This window comes from Oncorhynchus tshawytscha, linkage group LG29, assembly GCF_018296145.1.
Source record: "Oncorhynchus tshawytscha isolate Ot180627B linkage group LG29, Otsh_v2.0, whole genome shotgun sequence".
Taxonomy (NCBI): Eukaryota; Metazoa; Chordata; class Actinopteri; order Salmoniformes; family Salmonidae; genus Oncorhynchus; species Oncorhynchus tshawytscha.
Window position 1 is genome coordinate 26,593,729 of NC_056457.1, and position 26,686 is coordinate 26,620,414.

At 43.0% G+C, this 26,686-nt stretch overlaps 1 protein-coding gene across 4 annotated transcripts in view; it reads left to right on the forward strand.

Moving 5' to 3' along the window:
- LOC112227661 (hepatocyte nuclear factor 4, gamma) overlaps positions 1–21,181 on the forward strand; it is a 32,385-nt gene extending 11,204 nt beyond the window's left edge. The window contains exons 1-10 of one of the 4 annotated variants that reach the window (XM_042308763.1): positions 486–978; positions 6,160–6,325; positions 6,548–6,642; positions 14,003–14,109; positions 14,249–14,404; positions 15,046–15,133; positions 18,525–18,593; positions 19,093–19,335; positions 19,476–19,591; positions 20,323–21,181. In XM_042308763.1, coding sequence (XP_042164697.1) covers positions 891–978; positions 6,160–6,325; positions 6,548–6,642; positions 14,003–14,109; positions 14,249–14,404; positions 15,046–15,133; positions 18,525–18,593; positions 19,093–19,335; positions 19,476–19,591; positions 20,323–20,370 — 1,176 coding nt within the window. In that variant the 5' untranslated portion in view covers positions 486–890 and the 3' untranslated portion in view covers positions 20,371–21,181. Of the gene's footprint in view, positions 1–485; positions 979–6,159; positions 6,326–6,547; positions 6,643–14,002; positions 14,110–14,248; positions 14,405–15,045; positions 15,134–18,524; positions 18,678–19,092; positions 19,336–19,475; positions 19,592–20,322 lie in introns of those variants that run through there. The other 3 variants (XM_042308761.1, XM_042308762.1, XM_042308764.1) reach the window with 3 other exon arrangements.
- The last annotated feature ends 5,505 nt before the right edge of the window (positions 21,182–26,686 follow it).

Genomic DNA, 26,686 nt, shown 5'->3' on the forward strand with positions numbered 1-26,686 from the left:
GTCTGATTTATTATTATTTTTGAATTTTTTTTTACCTTTATTTTACTAGGCAAGTCAGTTAAGAACAAATTCTTATTTTCAATGACGGCCTAGGAACAGTGGGTTAACTGCCTGTTCAAGGGCAGAACGACAGATTTTGTACCTTGTCAGCTCGGGGATTTGAACTTGCAACCTTTCAGTTACTAGTCCAATGCTCTAACCACTTGGCTACACTTCAATGGAAATTAATCAATGGAAGTTATCAGTGGTGTTTTTCTCTGTGCTCTGCCTCCCTGAAGATTAGATGTGATCATGGTAGAGGCTGTTGTATTGCTTGACTATTGATTTGATTAGGCAGACTATGTAGGCCACAGCATACTGGCGACACACACTAACACACGCATGCCCACACACCCTCTTAATGACATCGTCTCCACCCTGTCAAACTTGCCAATATGCCTCAGGAAAAGAGAGAGAATGGAGAGGGAAGGGAATATCTATCTCTCCATCCCTGTGATAAGTGAGGGAAAGAAGGAGAGATTAAATAAGAAGCGATAAGGTGAGAAGTCTTTGCCAAGGCCCCACCCACTTTCTTAAAAAAGTACCAATCAAATGGCAGGGAACTTAGTTTACCTTCTACACTCCAGACGGTGGAAGAACTGAATGTGACAGAGGAATACGAAAAAGAGAGAGGAAGAGAAGGGTAGGGAGACCGAGGCAGACAGGAAGTGGTAAAGGAATAGAAATAGTGCTAGGAAAATACATCGGAACAAATTAAAGGGAGACAGAGAAAAGGGAGGCAGAGGAAAAAAGTTAGAGAGAGAAAGAGGGAGAGAAAAGGACAGTGACAGAGGGATAGAAAGTGAGGGTTGAAGTATCCGTCTGTGTCAGTGAGTGACTCCTTGTTGGACATGGATGTAGCCAACTACAGTGAGGGACTGGACCCAACGTACAGCAGCCTGGGCTTCGAACACGCTGACATCCTCTATGGTCGGGGAGGTGAGTGGACTGGACACACACACACGGTCTGCTAAAATGACAAGTTAACAGGTGCTAGCAACATATCTGTGTGGTCATTTTGTGTCTTCTGAAATGTAAGGTCAGATATGCTTCATCCTGATCCCTCTACCTGCAGTCAATAAATGATTAGTAGAAATACAATATCTGAATTCTGACTTCAGCAAAAAGCCTAAAGTCAACTTGACCTTTTTCCTTGTAAGCTTGAATATAAACATTCAAATGTGATATTGTACATTTAGTCCAGTAGATAAGCTCCCAAAAAAGACTATATTGTTCAATATGGTATAAAAGCGTAAAAATTGGCACACCTGCATAATTTGTCTTGCTGAACAAAACCTGATATAGTGCCATTTCAGCAAAGGCTTGCGTCGGCCTTAAAGGTCAATGGTGATAATGCATTTTGGGTCATGGCTTCAAATAGCTTAACATTTTTGTATTGGTTTTAGAGGAGCAAATAGGGTACGAAATAGCCTATTCCCCCTCAGGAAAGTGACAAGATTTGTCATGAGTCCTCAAATCTTCAAAATGTTCTATAGCTGCACCATTGAGAGGATCCTGACTGGTTGCATCACCAGCTGGTATGGCAACTGCTTGGCCTCTTGACCTTATACTACCCTATAGAGGGTAGTGCGTACATCCCGAGGGCCAAGCTTCCTGCCATCAAGGACCTCTATACCAGGCGGTGTTTATAAATTGCCAAAGATTCCAGCCACCCTAGTCATAGACTGTTCTCTCTGCTACCGCACAGCAAGCGGTACCGGAGCGCCAAGTCTAGGTCCAAAAGGCTTCTTAACAGCTTCTACCCAAAGCCATAAGACTCCTGAACAGCTAATCAAATGGCTACCCGGCCTATTTGCATTGCCCCGCCCACTCCCATTTATACGCCACTGCTACTCTTGGTTTATTATCTGTGTATAGTGAGTTTACCTCTAACTACACGTACATATTACCTCAATGACCTCGTGCCTACGCACATCGACTCGGTATTGGTACCTTGTGTAAATAGCCAACTTATAATTTCTCATTGTGTATTTATTCCTCATAATTTGTCTCTCTGCATTGTTGGAATGTAAGCATTAATTAAGTAAGCATTTAAACCTGTTGTTTAAGAAGCACGTGATAAATACAATGTGATTTGATTTTCTAGGGTGGCAGTTTTCCAATATGGCCGCCAACCAGCTCCATGGCTGTATTTCCATAGATAATTGCTCTGTAATGCACACTGATGGCTTAAAATGTGGTGTGGAGAAATGCGGTGTGGAGAACACAATCAAATTGCCAAAATATGCACACAATTATTTTTGCCATTCAGCTCCATGGGGCTAAATTAGAGCAGCTTCACCTGTCTGAATAACATTGATGATTGTCATTTGTCATTCAAATCAAATCAAATCAAATTTATTTATATAGCCCTTCGTACATCAGCTGATATCTCAAAGTGCTGTACAGAAACCCAGCCTAAAACCCCAAACAGCAAGCAATGCAGGTGTAGAAGCACGGTGGCTAGGAAAAACTCCCTAGAAAGGCCAAAACCTAGGAAGAAACCTAGAGAGGAACCAGGCTATGTGGGGTGGCCAGTCCTCTTCTGGCTGTGCCGGGTGGAGATTATAACAGAACATGGCCAAGATGTTCAAATGTTCATAAATGACCAGCATGGTCGAATAATAATAAGGCAGAACAGTTGAAACTGGAGCAGCAGCACAGTCAGGTGGAAGTTGAAACTGGAGCAGCAGCATGGCCAGGTGGACTGGGGACAGCAAGGAGTCATCATGTCAGGTAGTCCTGGGGCATGGTCCTAGGGCTCAGGTCAGTTGAAACTGGAACAGCAGCATGGCCAGGTGGACTGGGGACAGCAAGGAGTCATCATGTCAGGTAGTCCTGGAGCTCAGGTCCTAGGGCTCAGGTCCTCCGAGAGAGAGAAAGAAAGAGAGAAGGAGAGAATTAGAGAACGCACACTTAGATTCACACAGGACACCGAATAGGACAGGAGAAGTACTCCAGATATAACAAACTGACCCCAGCCCCCCGACACATAAACTACTGCAGCATAAATACTGGAGGCTGAGACAGGAGGGGTCAGGAGACACTGTGGCCCCATCCGAGGTCACCCCCGGTCACCCCCTCATTCTGCTTATACACTCACAATCCCTAATGCACTTTAAAAAAAACAGTTGAATATTGTATTTATCCATTCATTCATAATCCATGAATGATAAGAGGTCTGTTTCGATAGGGATCTGCAGTGTGTCATAAAGACAGGTTTATTGTGGGCCTACAGTATGAAAAGAAGTTGGGACATCCACTGATGTCATCTCAACACGACTGATAAAAGGAATATTAAAGGGAAGTTGGTCAAACATTTACTTTATTCTCTTTGGCGTTGTCAAGATGTATTCTTCCACCTTGGACATGGTTGGTGTATGCAGGAATATGTCTGGTGTGAGTAGAGATATGAATGGGCAGATTACTTTAAATTAGATATATTCCTGAGTTTGTTATCTTTGTTGTAATGTGATCTGATGGGTTTGGTCTTGAGAACACTTCAGACCACATGTGGCCTTGGTCTTTGTCTCAATATACTGGTTCTTGTTCTCAGTCTGGGACTGCAGGGGTTGTGACTTGGCCTGGTTCTAGAGTTTTGAGGCCCCTTCTCTTGACTTCGTATCTCATATATGCATAGCCACTAACCATACAGTGCCTTGCGAAAGTATTCGGCCCCCTTGAACTTTGCGACCTTTTGCCACATTTCAGGGTTCAAACATAAAGATATAAAACTGTATTTTTTTGTGAAGAATCAACAACAAGTGGGACACAATCATGAAGTGGAACAACATTTATTGGATATTTCAAACTTTTTTAACAAATCAAAAACTGAAAAATTGGGCGTGCAAAATTATTCAGCCCCTTTACTTTCAGTGCAGCAAACTCTCTCCAGAAGTTCAGTGAGGATCTCTGAATGATCCAATGTTGACCTAAATGACTAATGATGATAAATACAATCCACCTGTGTGTAATCAAGTCTCCGTATAAATGCACCTGCACTGTGATAGTCTCAGAGGTCCGTTAAAAGCGCAGAGAGCATCATGAAGAACAAGGAACACACCAGGCAGGTCCGAGATACTGTTGTGAAGAAGTTTAAAGCCGGATTTGGATACAAAAAGATTTCCCAAGCTTTAAACATCCCAAGGAGCACTGTGCAAGCGATAATATTGAAATGGAAGGAGTATCAGACCACTGCAAATCTACCAAGACCTGGCCGTCCCTCTAAACTTTCAGCTCATACAAGGAGAAGACTGATCAGAGATGCAGCCAAGAGGCCCATGATCACTCTGGATGAACTGCAGAGATCTAAAGCTGAGGTGGGAGACTCTGTCCATAGGACAACAATCAGTCGTATATTGCACAAATCTGGCCTTTATGGAAGAGTGGCAAGAAGAAAGCCATTTCTTAAAGATATCCATAAAAGTGTCGTTTAAAGTTTGCCACAAGCCACCTGGGAGACACACCAAACATGTGGAAGAAGGTGCTCTGGTCAGATGAAACCAAAATTGAACTTTTTGGCAACAATGCAAAACGTTATGTTTGGCGTAAAAGCAACACAGCTCATCACCCTGAACACACCATCCCCACTGTCAAACATGGTGGTGGCAGCATCATGGTTTGGGCCTGCTTTTCTTCAGCAGGGACAGGGAAGATGGTTAAAATTGATGGGAAGATGGATGGAGCCAAATACAGGACCATTCTGAAAGCAAACCTGATGGAGTCTGCAAAAGACCTGAGACTGGGACGGAGATTTGTCTTCCAACAAGACAATGATCCAAAACGTAAAGCAAAATCTACAATGGAATGGTTCAAAAATAAACATATCCAGGTGTTAGAATGGCCAAGTCAAAGTCCAGACCTGAATCCAATCGAGAATCTGTGGAAAGAACTGAAAACTGCTGTTCACAAATGCTCTCCATCCAACCTCACTGAGCTCGAGCTGTTTTGCAAGGAGGAATGGGGAAAAATTTCAGTCTCTCGATGTGCAAAACTGATAGAGACATACCCCAAGCGACTTACAGCTGTAATCGCAGCAAAAGGTGGCGCTACAAAGTATTAACTTAAGGGGGCTGAATAATTTTGCACGCCCAATTTTTCAGTTTTTGATTTGTTAAAAAAGTTTGAAATATCCAATAAATGTCATTCCACTTCATGATTGTGTCCCACTTGTTGTTGATTCTTCACAAAAAAATACAGTTTTATATCTTTACGTTTGAAGCCTGAAATGTGGCAAAAGGTCGCAAAGTTCAAGGGGGCCGAATACTTTTGCAAGGCACTGTATCTACATGTACATACTACCTCAATCAGCCTTACTAACCGGTGTCAGTATGTAGCCTCGCTACTTTTATAGCCTCGCTACTGTATATAGCCTGTCTTTTTACTGTTGTTTTATTTCTTTACTTACCTATTGTTCACCTAATACTTTTTTTTGCACTATTGTTTAGAGCCTGTAAGTAAGCATTTCACTGTTGTATTCGGCGCACGTGACAAATAAACATTGATTTGATTTGACATGATGCCATGTAGATACAAAAAACCTAGATAACGTGGTTTTGGATTATTATGGTTTAAAATTATTGCTGTCTTTCACATTTATCTCAGATTTTGTATGAACGTTTATTTATTTAGGGTAGCCCAATTGAGACCAGAGTGTCATTCCCAATAGTGCCCTGAGTACAAACATTTTCACACAAACAGGAAGATAAATGTACATTACAAATAAAACAAGTAGAATAAAAAAATAACCACTAACCACTAGGCACAACCTCAACACCACAATTTCAACAAATAAACCAGATGAAAGCACCCAAAGCTGTCCTAAACTAGTTCCCACTGTCCCCCATACTGTAATAGGCAGATAGCAGTCAGCTAGCACAAAGCTATAGAGTCCCTGTCCTTCTCTTCCTCTGCCAAGACGCCTTGATTTCCCATGCACAAAACGACTGATTTCCCTATTTGAACTGAAGAGGTTTTTCTGATGCCAGAAGGATGTGTGTGTATGCGCTCGTGCGTGCAACCTTTACTGTGACCATAAAATGTGCATTAGCTCCCCTGCACTAACACCTAGACTTAAGCTCAGCAGACTAACCCAGTCTTTGGGTAATGTGTGTGTTCTAGACAGTATGCCAGCGGAGCCGGTCCTGTCCCAGTCAGATGTAGTGAACGGTAACTGTGCTATCTGTGGAGACAAAGCTACAGGGAAACACTATGGAGCCTCCAGCTGTGACGGATGTAAAGGTTTCTTCAGACGTTCCATACGCAAGAACCACATCTACTCCTGCAGGTAGGTGTGTGTGTGTTCAGCCTACAGCTGCATTCACCAGAGCCTATGTCTTTGATAACAACAGACATAATATGAGATGTTAACGTCACAGTAATCCTTACGCTGCTGCAAGTAGAGAAGTCACTAGTTGGTAATGCTGGAATGTACAGAACTACAAGGAAGGCCCATAGTGTTCAGATATTGACAGGGATCCTGTATGTGTATCTGTCTGTGCGTCTCCAGGTTTAACCGTCAGTGTGTGGTCGACAAGGACAAGAGGAACCAGTGTCGGTTCTGCAGGCTCCACCAGTGTTTCAGAGCTGGCATGAAGAAAGAAGGTTGGCCACATCAAACCAGTACTACTGAATATCAATACAGACTTTTGTTCCAGCCCAGCACTAACTCTGTACTTGCAAATTCAACATATTACAAGAGGAAAAGTGAAGCAGTCAGTGTGAGGAGGGAATCAGGGCTGGGAGGCTGAAACTATGAATGTTGGGTGGCTGGGAGGCTGAATCTATGGATGCTGGGTGGCTGAAACTATGGATACTGGGTGGCTTGGAGGCTGCAACTGTGGATACTGGGAGGCTGAAACTATAGTTGCTGGGTGGCTGACACTATGGATGCTGGGTGGTTGGGAGGCTGAAACTATGGATGCTGGGTGGTTGGCAGGATGAAACTATGGATGCTGGGTGGCTGGGAGGCTGACACTATGGATGCTGGGTGGTTGGGAGGTTGAATCTAAAGATACTGGGTGACTGGGAGGCTGAAACGATAGATACTGGGAGGCTGAAACTATGTATACTAGGTGGCTGGGAGGCTGAAACTACAGTGGTTCCTCCTTTAAAAGTTGCAGGCTTACACCGCGGGACTTAGAGGTATCCAGCGTCACGGCTTCATTGTTCCAGATCACCGCAAGGGGGAGTTAGAGCACTCATTATGCATTTGGGTCCAAAGGTGTTCATATGACCAATCACATGGAGTGGTTCCAATGACAAATTTGACGTGAGCCATTCATCGCTGGTGACTTTCTTCAGCGAAGATGACTGACAAAACATTACAGTGGGAGCTAACGTAAGTAATTATAACGTCATAAAGAGTCAAGCAAAACATGTAGAATTGAGAGGAATATGTAAGTTAATGTAGAGACAAACGATTGTGCATATTTTTTTTCATTAAGTTAATTTACGAAAATCGCTATTTAGCAAGTTAGCTGACTAGCTAACATTAGCCAGCTAGCTAGCTAGTGTTATGACATGAGTATGAAATTGTAATTTGTGCTGTTTAATGTTTTAGGGACTCCTGAGAAAACCAGCAAACCAGGCTGTCGTCTTCTAAAATAGTGGATGTAAAGAATCTAGCTAACTAAAGCATTCACTGCAAATTGAATCTACAATTGTGTAAGCTTGCCTTGCTGATATTTGCCATACAATGCAGCTGAAGTAACATAGCTAGCTAACTATTTATTTGGTTATTGTGTAGTTGAGGTTGAAAATAACTGTATGCCTATGGATGTGTAGCTAGCTACAGTATGTAGCCGATCTGTGTATGGACCCGAAAACGTTTGGTATGAACATTAGTTCAGAATCTATGAACCTCAGCTATCATAGTTGATGTATCGACTTCAAGTCTGAATGGCATTAATGAAGCCTATGGATTGAGTAGAATATAATAACTTTATTGTGCCAATGATGCAAGTCTTAAATACATGTACTGTAGTTATTACCACACATGAGATCCCCACATTGTAGCCTGTACATTGAATATATTCACTGATCATGTACTCTTCCTTGACAAATAAAGGTGCGGTTCAGGTATGAATCTCTGTGAGACATTCTTTTTTCAGTCATATCCAATACCAGGTGAATCAAACTCCATTATTTGAATGATGCTGTGTCTGCATGTACAGTATGTATTACAATGACACACTTCAACAGGGTTTACCACTCCTGCTCCTGGGACATCAATGATTACACATTGTAAATATGCAAAAGACTAGAAACATGGTTTAAGTAAAGGCTGATTTGTAATTCATATATACAGATAAAATCAGTACACTACATTTCCTATACATATCTAACTCCCTTCATCTGCATTAATCTGAGGACACAGGATAGTATTTCAATGAGATACTTCATTTCAACCAGTGGAGAATGTGAAACACTTTATTGAAAGAAGTTCATTATCCAGGTGTTATAAATACATAATACATGCATTATAAATATTCTAATTGTAATATTATATTATAAATACAAGTTCAATCTGTACTTCAATGCACATATGGTGTGCATTATAAACAAAAGAGGAAGAACGAGGAGGTGGGGAGAGGGGAACAGGGAAGAGAGGAACAGGGAAGAGAGGAACAGGGAAGACAGCATATGATTAATAAATCACAGTGCTACCCTAATATTCTCTCAGTTCATCACAATTACATAATAGTTTCTCTAGTGGTGTCTCCTAACCAGCCCAGTTTGCCCAATGGTTATCTTAGTAGCGGGTGAGGTGGCGATGACGGGACTGGGGGTTGGCATCCTCTCTCACATCAAAACATACCTGCAGACAAGAGACAGATGGATAGAGAGAGGGCATGATTAAGTTTTTTATATTTTTTATTCTAACACGGTCAGTAATCATAATCATCAGGAGGTGAAATGCAAAACTGACCTTGGATCATTAACGCTGGGACTACTACATCTCTATCTGTGTGTCAATGTAAAGCATCTCTTTAATTACACTTCCTGTTGACCCGACAAAGTGATCTCTCACCTATGATCATGCTGTGCCCTCTGTGTCCGCCAGTTCAGATGCGGGAGGGGTTCACCAACACAGATGATATAACCTAGAAGATTAAGGGAGAGGGGGAGAGGGATGAAGTGAAGGAGAGATACTGTTATTGAGAAAATAAGGTAGTTAAAGAGACTGTGTTCAACAGGAATCTGTGTGTGTTGAAGTCTCACCTGGTGTGCACACTAAGTGGCTACAGAGTACTTTATGCTGAAAAACAGACACATGAGGACAAACAGTATAAGATAATATCATTACTAGACTTTTACATTATTAGATCACAAATGAATACATAAATATCACTTGAAGCTTGATGATGACTTGATCATTTGAATCAGTTGTGTTAAGGCAACAGCTGGTGAGGTGTCAGTTTCACCTCTGCACTTAAAGGTTGATTATTCAAACTCTCTGTGAAATGCTGCAGATCTGCCCACAGACGAGGTAAGAATAAGTGAGAGGTCACTTTGTCGGGTCAACAGGAAGTGGTGGGGATGGAATTCAACAGGTCAAGGTAGCCTTCTTCCTCCAAACTGGGCAGCAAGTTGTAGTGACATGTCACAGCACTCCAAACATCTCTCCATAAGCGTTCCACCCTAATAGAGAAATAAAAGGTTTTGTGGGGGGGGGGAGACCTAATCTCTGTGGTCCTGTGGTCTTCCTCCATGAAGAATGAACACTGAATTGGGTCAGAGTTTATAGAAATGCAAGTTGTGTGTGCCTCTGTGAGTGGGTACTGATTGTATGTGACGCAGACACCTATCTGAGTGTACCTGAAACATTTAAACATAGAAGGCGTTGTGTCTCACCACTTGGTTATTGCAAGGCTAACCCCTAGGGAAATCATGACTTGGCAGCAACAGGGGCTTGATAGTTCAGTGAAAATGGCTGAGTGTTTATGTGGTGTAAATCTGAAAATTAGCAGCTGACATCTTAAGGGTTTTTTAATGAATGAATGTGAAACAAGTTCCATGTACAACAAGACAGGCGGCGAGGAAGAGAGAAAAAGAACACTGAACAGTTTACTTCTGGTTATGGACACTTTTGCCAGCAATAAAGCTTCCACAGCCTGTTCCTCAGACAGTGAACATACATCTGGCAATATCTAAAGTTTTGACCCCTTGATCAGCTCGCACTCTGAAAGTAAAGAAAATAGCTTATTTTTTGTATCTATGAAAACAATAACTGAGATCTAAAGCAGCAGATGTCATTTTCAGGATACGTGGAATTTAAAGGGAAATGTTTAACCTATTAACAGAATCAATGGCTGACAAATAAAATAATATGCCACAGAATGCTGCAGCAGCCTACAAGGTGTACTGTAGTATAACACAACTTTTAAAGGAGGAACCACAGTAAGGATGCTGGGTGGCTGGGAGGAGGCTAAATCTATCAATGCTGGGTGGATGAAACTATGGATACTGGGTGGCTGGGAGGCTGAAACTATAAATCCTGGGTGGATGAAACTATGGCTACTGGGTGGCTGGGAGACTGAAACTATGAATGCCGCGTGGATGGGAGTTTGAAACTATGGATGCTGGGTGGCTGGGAAGCTAAAACGATGGATACTGGGAGACTGAAACTATGTATTCTGGGTTGCTGAGAGGCTGAAACTATGCATATTGGGTAGCTGGGAGGTTGAATCTATGGATGCTGGTTGGCTGGGAGGCTGACAAAATGGATACTGGGAGGCTGAAACTATGGATGCTGGGTGGCTGGGAGGCTGAATATTTGGATGCTGGGTTGCTGGGAGCCTGAAACTAAGGATACAGGGTGGCTGGGAGGTTGAAAATATGGATTCTGGGTGGCTGAAACTATGGATGATGGGTGGCTGGGAGGCTGAAACGGTGGATATTGGGAGGATGAAACTATGCATACTGGGTGGCTGGGAGGCTTAAACTATGGATGCTGGGTGGCTGAATGTATGGATTGTGGGTGGCATGGAGCAGTAACCTTGGATACCAGGTGGCTGGGAGGCTGAAAATATGGATTATGGTTGGCTGGGAGGCTGAACTATGGACACTGGGTTGCTGAGAGTCTGAAACTATGGATGCTTGGTGACTGGGAGGATGGGACTATGGTTACTGGGTGGATGGGTGATACTGATACTGTGAATGCCGGGTGACTGGAAGGCTTAAACTATGGATACTGGGTGTCTGGGAGGTGGAAACTATGGATGCTGGTTAGCTGGGAGATTGAAATAATGGATTCTGGGTGGCTGGGAGGCTGAACTATGGATACTGGGTTGTGAGAGATTGAAATTATGGATGATTGGTGACTGAGAGGCTGAAAGTATGGATTCTGGTTGGCTGAAACTATTGATGTTGGGCTGCTGGGAGGCTGAAATTATGGATACAGGGTGGCTGGGAGGCTGACATTATGGATACTGGGTCGATGGGAGGTTGATACTATGGATGATGGGTGGCAGGGAAGCTTAAACTATGGATACTGGATGGCCGAAACAATGGATACTGGGTGGCTGGGAGGCTGAAACTGTGAGTGCAGGGTGACTGGGATGCTTAAACTATGGATATTGGGTGGATTGGAGGCTGGAACTTTGAATACTGGTGACTGGGAGGCTGAAACTATGGATACTGGGTGGATGGTAGGCTGAAACTTAGAATGCCAGGTGACTGGAAGGCTGAAAATATGGATTCTGGGTGGCTGGAACTATGGATGTTGGGTGGCTGGGAGGCTGACACTATGGATACTGGGTGGCCTGGGAGGTTGAAACTATGGATGCTGGGTGGCCTGGGAAGTTGAAACTATGGATGCTGGGTGGCTTGGATGCTGAAATGATGGAAACTGATAGGCTGAAACCATGTTTACTGAGTGGCAGGGAGGCTGAAACTATGGATGCTGGGAGGCTGAAACTATGAATGCTTGATGACTGGGAAGCTTACATTTTGGATACTGGGTGGATTTGATGCTAAAACTATGAATGCTCCGTGACTGAGAGGCTGAAACTATGGATACTGGGAGAGTGGGAGGCAGAAACTGTGAATGCCGGGTGGCTGGGAGGCTGAAACTATGGATACTGGGTTGCTGGGAGGTTGAAACTATGGCTGCTGGTTAGCTGGGACTTTGATATGAAGGAACCTGGGTGGCTGGGAGGCTACTGGGTGGTGGATGTTGAAACTATGGATGCTTTGATGGCTGGTAAACTGAAACGATGGATATTGGGTGGCTGGGAGGCTGAAACGATGGATGCTTGCTGACTGGAAGGCTGACACTATGGATACTGGGTGGCCTGGGAGGTTGAAACTATGGATGCTGGGTGGCTTGGACACTGAAATGATGGAAACTGATAGGCTGAAACCATGTTTACTGGGTGGCAGGGAGGCTGAAACTATGGATGCTGGGAGGCTGGGAGGCTGAAACCATGTTTACTGGGTGGCAGGGTGGCTGACAATATGGATTCTGGGAGGCTGGGAGCTGAAACTTTGGATACAAGCTGGTTGGGAGGCTGAAACGCTGGATACTGGGAGGCTGAAACGCTGGATACTGGGAGGCTGAAACGCTGGATACAGGGTGGCTGGGAGGCTGAAACTATGAATGCTGGGATGCTGGAAGGTTGAAACTGTGGATGCTTGGTGACTGGAAAGCTTACATTTTGGATACTGGGTGGATTTGATGCTAAAACTATAAATGCTCCCTGACTGGGAGGCTGAAGCTATGGATACTGGGAGAGTGGGAGGTTGAAACCGTGAATGCCGGGTGGCTGGGAGGCTGAAACTATGGATACTTTGTGTCTGGGAGGTTGAAACTATGGATGCTGGTGGCTGGGAGTCTGAAACTATGGATACTTTGTGTCTGGGAGGTTGAAACTATGGCTGCTGGGTAGCTGGGAGGTTGATATGAAGGAACCTGGGTAGGCTGGGAGGCTACTGGGTGGTGGATGTTGATACTATGGATGCTTTGATGGCTGGTAAACTGAAACGATGGATATTGGGTGGCTAGGAGACTGAAACGATGGATGCTTGGTGACTGGGAGGCTGAAACTATGGATACTGGGTGGCCTGGGAGGTTGAAACTATGGATACTTGGTGGTTAGGAAGTTTCAACTATGGATGCTGGGTAGCTGTGAGGATGAAACTATGGAGACTTGTTGGCTGGAATGTTTAAACTTTGGAAGCTGGGAGGCTGGGTGGCTGAAACTATGGAAACTGGGTAGGCTGAAGGAGGCTGAAACTTTGAATGCTGGGTGACTGGGAGGCTGAAATATGGATTCTGGGTTGCTGAAACTATGGATGTTGGTTGGCTTGGATGCTGAAACTATGGATACTGGGTGGATGGGAGGCTTAAAAAATGGAAATGAGTTGCTGGGAGGTTGAAACTATGGATGCTGCTTGGTTGGGAGTCTTATTAAACCTACTCTTGGAGGCTCAGTGGCTGAAACTATAGATACTGTGTGGCTGGGAAATAGAAACTAACTCTAGGAGGCTGTGAGGCTGAAAGCAACTCTGGGTGGCTAGGAGGCTGTGAGGCTGAAAGTAACTCCGGGTGGCTAGGAGGCTGAAATTATGGATGCTGGGTGGCTGGGAGGCTGAAACTAACTATGTTATTAACCACAAGTAATTATTCAGAGAACGCTGTGTTTATGAGGTGTATCAGAGAAGGATTGTGTGTGTGTGTGTGTGTGTGTGTGTGTCTGTGTGTGTGTTTATGGGCCCTATAACCTTGGCATAGGGTTTAATGACATGTTGTTCAAGGCTGCTATTGGTTAACATTTGACTTCACCTCTCTACACAGCTCTTTTTCTAGGATGGTATCAGCAAATTCAGGGGGGACTTGAATCTATCCAGATCCATGCGGTTGTTAGTCTTACACCCTAGTTGTGGGAAATAATATTAACAGTAATATCATAGTGATATATCTCATCTGATGTGTGTGTGTGTGTGTGTGTGTGTATTTCAGCGGTTCAGAATGAAAGAGATCGTATCAGCTCCAGAAGAAGCATTCAGGACAATCAGGATCTCCTACCTATCACTGTTCTTGCCCAGGCGGAGTCCCTGTCTCAACATGTAACACACACATACACATGCACACGCACACTCACACACAGAGGACAAATACAATTGCTCTAAGCAATCATGTAGAAGGTGGTTAAAATCATCATGAGAGTCTCCATTCATCTGTATGACAGCTTCCTTCTCTCTCTAGATCAATGTATCCAGTCCCAGGGGTGCAGTAGATGTGTCAGAACAGAAGTCAGCTGGTGTGGGGGATGTCTGTGACTCCATGAGACAACAGCTGCTTGTGTTGGTGGAATGGGCCAAGTACATTCCTGCCTTCGGAGAGCTGCCCCTGGACGACCAGGTACACAACCTGACTAGGCTAGGACAACAACATGACTACCAAGAAGTGACTGACCAGGTACACAACCTGACTAGGCTAGGACAACTACATGACTACCAAGAAGTGACTGACCATGTACACAACCTGACTAGGCTAGGACAACTACATGACTACCAAGAAGTGACTGACCATGTACACAACCTGACTAGGCTAGGACAACAACATGACTACCAAGAAGTGACTGACCAGGTACACAACCTGACTAGGCTAGGACAACTACATGACTACCAAGAAGTGACTGACCATGTACACAACCTGACTAGGCTAGGACAACTACATGACTACCAAGAAGTGACTGACCATGTACACAACCTGACTAGGCTAGGACAACTACATGACTACCAAGAAGTGACTGACACTGGACTGAAACAAAACAGTGGTTGTCAAAGTTTTCCCACGACTCAACTAAAGCCTTTTGAATGTGCCTGTGACCTTCCAGAAACACACAGTAATGTTTCTGGCTTCAGTCCGTAGCTAATGGTTTAGAGTCAAATGAGGCTGAGATGTTTGTAGCCGGTGTTTGGTTACTCATGTCCTTGTTTCTCATGCTGTGTGTGTGTTTTGTTTCGTGTGTGTGTGTGTGTGTGTGTGTGTTTGTCCAGGTGAGTCTGCTCAGAGCTCATGCAGGGGAACACCTTCTACTTGGGGTCGCCAAGAGGTCAATGCCTTATAAGGACTTCCTGCTTCTTGGTAAGAACTGACCAATCACCTCTCCTTTATGCCTCAGTAACACCCAGTCAAAACCTGCCATACTGCTTTGCCAAGTTTGTTTTGAGTCTAACAGGTCGTTGCCCTGCAAGACTGTTATATACCCTGATAATCATTGACCAAGGCTTTATCTATGGAGGCCTCTGACTCAAACACTTCTTATCAGAGATGAAAATACATAGAACACATGGATTGCCCCTACAGATGATTTGTAGATGGTAAAACTATCCAGATAACGAGTTAGTAAGTGGTGGTACATACACACAACGCAGGTACTAACACACACACATTGTACAAATTAATAACAGACTAAATGTACTGCAATGACACAAATGTTTTAGCATGCTTATAGAGAAGGGCACTCAAATGTACTGCAATGACACAAATGACCGATGATTGGTTGAAAGAAATTGATAATAAGAAGATTGTTTTTTAGCTGTACTGTTAGATTTCAGTGCAGTCTTTGATATCATTGACCATAACTGGTCCTGAACATCTCTAAAAGAGCATTGTATTTGGTACAAATCATTCCATAAGCCCTAGACCTCAGCTGAATCTGGTAATGAATGGTGTGGCTGTTGAACAAGTTGAGGAGACTAAATGACTTGTTGTTACCTTAGATTGTAAACCGTCACGGTCAAAACATATAGATTCAATGGTTGTAAAGACGGGGAGATGTCTGTCTGTAATAAAGGGAGAGGTCTGTCTGGTATAAAGGGAGAGATCTGTCTGTAATAAAGGGAGAGGTCTGTCTGGTATAAAGGGAGAGGTCTGTCTGGTATAAAGGGAGAGATCTGTCTGGTATAAAGGGAGAGGTCTGTCCATAATAAAGGGAGAGGTCTGTCTGGTATAAAGGGAGAGATCTGTCTGGTATAAAGGGAGAGGTCTGTCCATAATAAAGGGAGAGGTCTGTCTGGTATAAAGGGAGAGATCTGTCTGTAATAAAGGGAGAGGTCTGTCTGGTATAAAGGGAGAGGTCTGTCTGTAATAAAGGGAGAGGTCTGTCTGGTATAAAGGGAGAGGTCTGTCTGGTATAAAGGGAGAGATCTGTCTGTAATAAAGGGAGAGGTCTGTCTGGTATAAAGGGAGAGATCTGTCTGTAATAAAGAGATGCTCTGCTTTTTTGACACCACACTCCAAAATGCAAGTCCTGCAAGTTCTAGTTTTATCTTATCTTGATTATTGTTCAGTCTTGTGGCCCAGTGCTGCAAAGAAAGACCTAGTTAATCTGCAGCTGGTCCAGAACAGAGGGGTACATCTTGTTCTTCATAGTAATCAGAGGGCTGATATAAATACTATGCTGCCAGGCTCTCTTGGATAAGAGTTGAGGAAAGACTGACTACATCACTTCTTCTTTTTTAATAAGAAACTTACATATATTATATATATTAATGTGTTGGAAATTCCAAATTGTTTGTACAGTCAACTTACACACAGCACTGACACAAACACTTATCCCCCAGACAAGCCACCAAGGGTCTTTGACAGTCCCCAGGTCAAGGAAACGTACAGTATTATACAGAGACATGAGTGCATGGAACTCCCTTCCATCTTATATACAGTATTATACAGAGTCATGATTACATGGAACTCCCTTCCATCTTATATACAGTATTATACAGAGACATGATTACATGGAACTCCCTTCCATCTTATATACAGTATTATACAGAGTCATGATTACATGGAACTCCCTTCCATCTTATATACAGTATTATACAGAGACATGAGTGCATGGAACTCCCTTCCATCTTATATACAGTATTATACAGAGACATGATTACATGGAACTCCCTTCCATCTTATATACAGTATTATACAGAGACATGATTACATGGAACTCCCTTCCATCTTATATACAGTATTATACAGAGTCATGATTACATGGAACTCCCTTCCATCTTATATACAGTATTATACAGAGACATGATTACATGGAACTCCCTTCCATCTTATATACAGTATTATACAGAGTCATGATTACATGGAACTCCCTTCCATCTTATATACAGTATTATACAGAGACATGAGTGCATGGAACTCCCTTCCATCTTATATACAGTATTATACAGAGACATGATTACATGGAACTCCCTTCCATCTTATATACAGTATTATACAGAGACATGATTACATGGAACTCCCTTCCATCTTATATACAGTATTATACAGAGACATGAGTGCATGGAACTCCCTTCCATCTTATATACAGTATTATACAGAGACATGATTACATGGAACTCCCTTCCATCTTATATACAGTATTATACAGAGTCATGATTACATGGAACTCCCTTCCATCTTATATACAGTATTATACAGAGACATGATTACATGGAACTCCCTTCCATCTTATATACAGTATTATACAGAGTCATGATTACATGGAACTCCCTTCCATCTTATATACAGTATTATACAGAGACATGATTACATGGAACTCCCTTCCATCTTATATACAGTATTATACAGAGACATGATTACATGGAACTCCCTTCCATCTTATATACAGTATTATACAGAGACATGATTACATGGAACTCCCTTCCATCGTATATACAGTATTATACAGAGACATGATTACATGGAACTCCCTTCCATTTCATAAAGCGCAAGTGAACAACAAACCTGGTTTAATAAACAGATAAAGCAACACCTCACGGCACAACATTCTACCCCATGTGACCTACTGGTTGTGTGTATGTACTGACATGTGACCTACTGGTTGTGTGTATGTACTGACATGTGACCTACTGGTTGTGTGTATGTACTGACATGTGACCTACTGGTTGTGTGTATGTACTGACATGTGACCTACTGGTTGTGTGTATGTACTGACATGTGACCTACTGGTTGTGTGTATGTACTGACATGTGACCTACTGGTTGTGTGTATGTACTGACATGTGACCTACTTGTTGTGTGTATGTACTGACATGTGACCTACTGGTTGTGTGTATGTACTGACATGTGACCTACTGGTTGTGTGTATGTACTGACATGTGACCTACTTGTTGTGTGTATGTACTGACATGTGACCTACTTGTTGTGTGTATGTACTGACATGTGACCTACTTGTTGTGTGTATGTACTGACATGTACAGTATGTGTAACTGATAGATGCACACACAAACACACACACACACACACACTACTAGTTTTTAAATGTACTGTATGTAAATTGTATAGGTTTTTGTCTGTAATGTTTTATTCGTTATGTGTCGGACCCTAGAAAGACTAGCTGTCAACCAAAAAATCAACAAAAAAATCGAATCACTAACAGACACACACAAACAGTACATCCCTTATAACACGTGGAAAACACACACTCAACCCCCCTCCCAAAACACACACCGATCCCTCTCCCTCTCCAGGTAATGGGTGTGTGATCCATGGCAGCAGTGCGGAGCCAGAGATCGGCCGCGTAGCTAACCGTGTTCTAGGTGAGCTGGTCCTGCCCTTCCAGGACATCCAGATAGACGACAATGAGTATGCTGCTCTCAAGGCACTCGTCTTCTTTGACCCTGGTAAAGCACTTGAACGTTTCTCGAACCAGGCAACCTTCCATACTGTATTTTCACACTTTTACACACCACACACACACACACATGCCGACCACACACACCACACACACCCATACACATCACAGACACCACACACACTACACACACCCATACACATCACAGACACCACACACACTACACACACCACACACACCCATACACATCACAGACACCACACACACTACACAATAGCTTAATTTATTCAACTGAACAAAGTTAATTTGAATGGTTTTGTTAATCATTGACATGTGACTGTTCTCTGTTCTTTTTGTTCCACCCGGACACCAAAAGTCTTCACACATTCATTTCATCTCATTCATCAATACATTTTCTCCCTCTCCATCCATCCCTTCATCCGTCCATCTCTCCTTCTGTCCAGATGCCAAGTCTCTGCGTGATCCGTCTAAGATCAAGGCGATGCGTCTGCAGGTCCAGATGAGTCTAGAGGACTATATTAACGACCGTCAATATGACTCCAGAGGGAGGTTCGGAGAGCTGCTGCTACTGCTGCCTACTCTACAGTCCATCACCTGGCAGATGATAGAACAACTGCAGTTTGTTAAACTCTGTGGCCTGGCCAAGATAGACAACCTACTGCAGGAGATGCTGCTGGGAGGTGGCTGTATGATAACATCATATTAATAATATTGTTAAGAAATATAGATGTTATGACGCTACTTGGAGGTGAGTAGTAGTGTGTACATTTAATGGTAAATATATTATCCTGTGTCCTGATTGGCTGGTTTGTCTGCCTGTCTCCAGGTCTGGCATCAGAGCCCGCCCACCTGCACCAACCAGGCCACACCCAGTTAGCCCAGGACCCTTTGACTGGACACACACTTGTCATCAGCGCCATGCCTGCTACACACACTTCTCAGGTAAGAGATACACACACACACACACACACGCACACACGCACGCACGCACGCACGCACGCACGCACGCACACACGCACACACGCACACACGCACACACGCACACACGCACACACGCACACACACACACACACACACACACACACACACACACACACACACACACATGCGTGAAGTTGTTCCTCAGATAGGCAAGATTCATGGGCATTCACTGGCAAAAAACCATGACTGCTCCATATTACCCTCTCTGTCCCTCTGGTGTGGCTCATCTCTCTCTCTCTCTCTTTCTCTGTCTCTCTGTCTCGTTCTGTCCCTCTCTGTCCCTCTGGTGTGGCTCATCTCTCTCTCTTTCTCTGTCTCTCTGTCTCTCTCTGTCCCTCTCTGTCCCTCTGGTGTGGCTCATCTCTCTCTCTCTCTCTCTCTTTCTCTGTCTCTCTGTCTCGTTCTGTCCCTCTCTGTCCCTCTGCTCATCTCTCTCTTTCTCTGTCTCTCTGTTCTGTCCCTCTCTGTCCCTCTGGTGTGGCTCATCTCTCTCTCTCTCTCTCTCTCTCTCTCTTTCTCTGTCTCTCTGTCTCGTTCTGTCCCTCTCTGTCCCTCTGGTGTGGCTCATCTCTCTCTCTTTCTCTGTCTCTCTTTCTCGTTCTGTCCCTCTCTGTCCCTCTGGTGTGGCTCATCTCTCTCTCTCTCTCCCCGTCTCCCCCCCATCTCCCCCTTTCTTTCCCTCTTCTCTCTTCACAGCGTCTCCAGACACTCCTATCCCATCTCCTCCTCAGGGTCCATAGATTATCAAGTCAACTTCAAGCCCCTCCTTCCTGCCGGCTCCGCCTCCCACAAAGACATATCCCTCCCCCTCCCCCTGAGTGTACAGCACCCGACCCGCGAATAACAACTACAAAAAACTACAAAAAGTCTGTTCGATGGGCAAAATACTCATTTGAGATATACATTCCATGCGTAACTCGTAAATCATGCATTCAATGGTAGTGTCAAAACCTGAGTTTGCCCTATGTGTGTAAAGGTGTAAAATATTTGATGTTTTCAACCCTGTTTAGTGCCATAGGTTTTCACTCCAGTTCGGTAGTCTACAAATTGAGTAATCTGTGTAAATTGTAGCATCTATAAATCATTAGATTATTCCTAGTCTCTGAGCCTCTGTTATTATGGTGTAAATGACAGTATGTATTTAAGCTTTCCATAGGCTCATCATTGAAGAAGGAGTGAGAGATTTGCTATCACCGTGTACATTATATACAGTATGTGTTTCTCAAAGTGATGAGGACTGTGTCTGTAACACATGATGTTCACGTGTTGCCATGTTGCTTGTGGTGTGGTGCTTTACTGGAGCATAATGTATTTGTCAATAATATAACTCACTATATATTTAGTTCGTAATCAACTCTGAAGTGGCTTTAAGTCTTTTGAGATTACTGTTATGATATGATATAATATGAAAACTGTCAAATTTGGTGTTTAAATTCAGTTGTATTTGTCAAATGAATCCTATTGAACTTCTTTAGACTGTCAAATGGTGTATACACTTTAGACAATGTAAGATGTGTATTGTGATTATAACAGAACACTATTTTCATTGAATTGTAGGCTCTGCTTTTGTCTGCTTTTGCATGAACATGGACATAGTTATGAAACAATACAGAGGTAATAGAACGAACCCAGCAACCACGTCGCCCCACAGCAGAGAAATGAAGGGTACTGGCTCCCCCATGTGGTGTGTTTAGAAATATAAATTCTGTCATCACTAGCTGGCCAAGGTGTCAATATGGTCAGAGAGGATGAGAAAGTAGGTGAGATATTTGTTATTAATTAATTGTATAGATAGGTTCCATATTTCATCTGCTCCCTGACCTTTCCCTTGAGTGTTCCTACAAGTTTCCATGGTCTGGGTTATGTGGTGTGTGTCCATGGTCTGGGTTATGAGGTGTGTGCCCATGGCTGGATTGGTCTGGGTTATGTGGTGTGTGTCCATGGCTGGATTGGTCTGGGTTATGAGGTGTGTGTCCATGGTCTGGGTTATGAGGTGTGTGCCCATGGCTGGATTGGTCTGGGTTATGTGGTGTGTGTCCATGGTCTGGGTTATGAGGTGTGTGTCCATGGTCTGGGTTATGGGGTGTGTGCCCATGGCTGCATTGGTCTGGGTTATGAGGTGTGTGCCCATGGCTGCATTGGTCTGGGTTATGAGGTGTGTGCCCATGGCTGGATTGGTCTGGGTTATGTGGTGTGTGTCCATGGTCTGGGTTATGAGGTGTGTGTCCATGGTCTGGGTTATGTGGTGTGTGCCCATGGCTGCATTGGTCTAGGTTATGAGGTGTGTGCCCATGGCTGGATTGGTCTGGGTTATGTGGTGTGTGTCCTTGGTCTGGGTTATGAGGTGTGTGTCCATGGTCTGGGTTATGTGGTGTGTGCCCATGGCTGCATTGGTCTGGGTTATGAGGTGTGTGCCCATGGCTGATTGGTCTGGGTTATGTGGTGTGTGTCAATGGCTGGGATTGGTCTGGGTTATGAGGTGTGTGCCCATGGCTGGATTGGTTTGGGTTATGCTCTGTTTGTTGATGTGAGTTGAGTGAAAGCTCATTTTGCCCCCTCATCTAAAAAAAAATGAGAAAAACACAAAAATAGTCTAGAAATAAATGTGCCTCCATATAAACCCTACCTATACTGAATGTTTTAGTGTGTTACGTTTACACTCAGTCTTGGGTAGCTTACTTTCCAAATGTAATCCATTACAGTTTCAGTAAGTAACTTTAGGATTTCCCAAACTCAGTAGCATAATCGGATTACTTTGAGTTACTTTTAGATTACTTTCCCCTTAAGAGGCATTAGAAGAAGACCACAATGAATATTACCAATTGAACAAAATGATTGCGGGATAAATAAATGCTAGAGTTTACAAAGCTAGCCATAAATGTTGCATTTTACTTTATGGGTTATGTAGGCTTCTTCTTACCCATTGCTTTCTACTTCAATACAGATAATAACATCATTAGGCTATTCCTTTACATTAATTATAAACTATGTCTGTCAGATTTCCAGTCATTAGGCTATTCCTTTACATTAATTATAAACTATGTCTGTTAGATTTCCAGTCATTAGGCTATTCCTTTACATTAATTATAAACTATGTCTGTCAGATTTCCAGTCATTCCAATTCATTTTAATTTTCAAGAACAGGACTCAGAAAATATGGAAATATAGATCAGCCTAATTATTTTAGCTGAGCGTAATCCAAAAACGAACGGTTTAGTAGCCTACACTGTTGTTCATTTTGTTGTAATGGAGGACTGGTTGGGCTCATTGCTTTGAGTAAAAAAATAAATGCTGGTGTCACAGAATGACTTTGAGCACTACCGAAAAATGCAATTTGCATGTGAAAAATGAAGATCATACAGTGCCTTGCGAAAGTATTCGGCCCTCTTGTACTTTGCGACCTTTTGCCACATTTCAGGCTTCAAACATAAAGATATAAAACTGTATTTTTTTGTGAAGAACCAACAACAAGTGGGACACAATCATGAAGTGGAACGACATTTATTGGATATTTCAAACTTTTTTAACAAATCAAAAACTGAAAAATTGGGCGTGCAAAATTATTCAGCCCCTTTACTTTCAGTGCAACAAACTCTCTCCAGAAGTTCAGTGGGGATCTCTGAATGATCCAATGTTGACCTAAATGACTAATGATGATAAATACAATCCACCTGTGTGTAATCAAGTCTCCGTATAAATGCACCTGCACTGTGATAGTCTCAGAGGTCCGTTAAAAGCGTAGAGAGCATCATGAAGAACAAGGAACACACCAGGCAGGTCCGAGATACTGTTGTGAAGAAGTTTAAAGCTGGATTTGGATACAAAAAGATTTCCCAAGCTTTAAACATCCCAAGGAGCACTGTGCAAGCGATAATATTGAAATGGAAGGAGTATCAGACCACTGCAAATCTACCAAGACCTGGCCGTCCCTCTAAACTTTCAGCTCATACAAGGAGAAGACTGATCAGAGATGCAGCCAAGAGGCCCATGATCACTCTGGATGAACTGCAGAGATCTACAGCTGAGGTGGGAGACTCTGTCCATAGGACAACAATCAGTCGTATATTGCACAAATCTGGCCTTTATGGAAGAGTGGCAAGAAGAAAGCCATTTCTTAAAGATATCCATAAAAAGTGTAGTTTAAAGTTTGCCACAAGCCACCTGGGAGACACACCAAACATGTGGAAGAAGGTGCTCTGGTCAGATGAAACCAAAGTTGAACTTTTTGGCAACAATGCAAAACGTTATGTTTGGCGTAAAAGCAACACAGCTCATCACCCTGAACACACCATCCCCACTGTCAAACATGGTGGTTGCAGCATCATGGTTTGGGCCTGCTTTTCTTCAGCAGGGACAGGGAAGATGGTTAAAATTGATGGGAAGATGTATGGAGCCAAATACAGGACCATTCTGGAAGAAAACCTGATGGAGTCTGCAAAAGACCTGAGACTGGGACGGAGATTTGCCTTCCAACAAGACAATGATCCAAAACATAAAGCAAATCTACAATGGAATGGTTCAAAAATAAACATATCCAGGTGTTAGAATGGCCAAGTCAAAGTCCAGACCTGAATCCAATCGAGAATCTGTGGAAAGAACTGAAAACTGCTGTTCACAAATGCTCTCCATCCAACCTCACTGAGCTCGAGCTGTTTTGCAAGGAGGAATGGGAAAACATTTCAGTCTCTCGATGTGCAAAACTGATAGAGACATACCCCAAGCGACTTACAGCTGTAATCGCAGCAAAAGGTGGCGCTACAAAGTATTAACTTAAGGGGGCTGAATAATTTTGCACGCCCAATTTTTCAGTTTTTGATTTGTTAAAAAAGTTTGAAATATCCAATAAATGTCGTTCCATATCATGATTGTGTCCCTTTTGTTGTTGATTCTTCACAAAAAAATACAGTTTTATATCTTTATGTTTGAAGCCTGAAATGTGGCAAAAGGTCGTAAAGTTCAAGGGGGCCGAATACTTTCGCAAGGCACTGTATGCTGCATTTGCTCTAGGCCTATTGTTTACCTTTAGGTTGGTGACACTTTGATATCTTGATAATATGCAACTGTTTAAATATATCAAAAGTGTGCAAGTTTGAGGATGTGTTCATTATGCCTGTGGAGATTTTTTTTAACCAGCATGAATTAGATTGTACGTGGAGCACAATATGGATGAGTTTAGAAGAGAAGACTCCCTCAAACTGTTATTCCATACTGAAGGCTGGGATCCGCAATATGCAGCTCTTGCAAGAGCGCACTTTTCACTGTCTGTCCACTGGTCGCAAAAACAAAGATTGATAGGCAGTGTAAACTTCTTAAATTCAACCATTATTGGGTTAAAATACACATATACATTTGTGAACAGCCATCCTGTAAAGGATCTCGTCCTCCTCTTCTGAGGAGGAGTAGTGAGAAGGATCGGAGGACCAATGTACAGCGTGGTAAGTGTCCATAACGTTTAATCAAAACACAACAGAACACCGGAACAAAATAATAAACGTGAATAAATGAAACAGTCCCGTGTGGCAACAAACACTGACACGGAAGACAAACACCCACAACTCAAAAGTGAAACCAGGCTACCTAAGTATGATTCTCAATCAGGGACAACGATTGACAGCTGCCTCTGATTGAGAACCATACTAGGCCGAACACAGAAATCCCAAATCATAGAAAAACGAACATGGACAACCCACCCAACTCACGCCCTGACCATACTAAAAGAAAGACATAACAAAGGAACTAAGGTCAGAACGTGACACATCCACAACAACCACAATCTGTAATGCGCAAATAGCTAAATGAGAGAGCAGCAGTGTGATTCATGTCAATGTGCTATGTGGATATCAATAATAAGTGATATACATATTGTTAGTAGGCTACTCCACTGCTGTTGTCTCCTAACCTCCCAGGCGTTTATTCAAATTGGATGCGACTGCAAAAAAAAGCCTATTCCTGTTTTTTTCACAATCCATCAAACACATTGGTTTGTCATCATATTGGTCTCTGACTCAAGCAGAACAAACGGAAACCTTTTTCAATGCTAATTTGAATGTCATTGAACAAAATGTGTCATATATATTTGTTTTCCACAAACAGCCTTTCTGAATTTAAAAATAATCCTAGAAGCAATCATTTAGTTTTTCAAAAGTGTCTGTAATCTGAATACAATATTTTTGCTGGTAAAGTAAGGGATTACTAATATAAAATAAAATAAAATGTTTAAATCCGTTACTTCCCAACCCTGTTTACTCTGATGCCTGTCCTACTCCATTCTGTGTGTGTGGGAAGGAGAAGATGGTGTCTGAAATCAACATGGCTCTCTATCAACTCTATAATGAAGTAGAAAACCATGTCAGGTTGAAACAACATTGCATGGTGTGTGTGTGTTTGTGTGTTTCTGTGTGTGTTTGTGTGCATGTGTTTCTGTGTGTGTATGTGTATGTGTGTGTGTGTGTGTTTCTGTGTGTGTGTGATTCTGGCTCCTGTAGCAGACAAACCTGTGTGTTAAAATTCTGGTCACATATCTCATCTCAGACAACCCCCTTGCCCTCCACACCCACACACACACACACACACACACACACACACACACACACACACACACACACACACCCCCCGTTCGTCTCATGACTGACAGCTCTGTATTACCACCCAGCAGGCGGATGGAAGGATGTAGGAAGGATGTAGGAAGGATGTAGGGAGGGAGGAATGGCGTGGAATAATCAGATTTGCCTTTTCATTTGCTCTACACATCAATTCTTTGTGTGGTTATGGTCATGGTGAAGTCAATGGCAGAGAATTACAGTTTATAACCTGCCCAATCTCAAATTAACCCCTGGCTAATATCCCCTGGGCATATATTTTGTACACATCCAATCCTTTCCTATGCTGTACATTTCCAATCCTTCCCGCTCTACACACAGTGCCTCAGAGCCCAGGGCTTTGTGTTGATAAAGGATCAGGCATCAGACGGCTTAACATACAGAACTCCACCACCAGATGGCAGTACTACTCTATAGTATCTTCATAAACCCTTCTCTGCCTCTCCATAACGGCAGT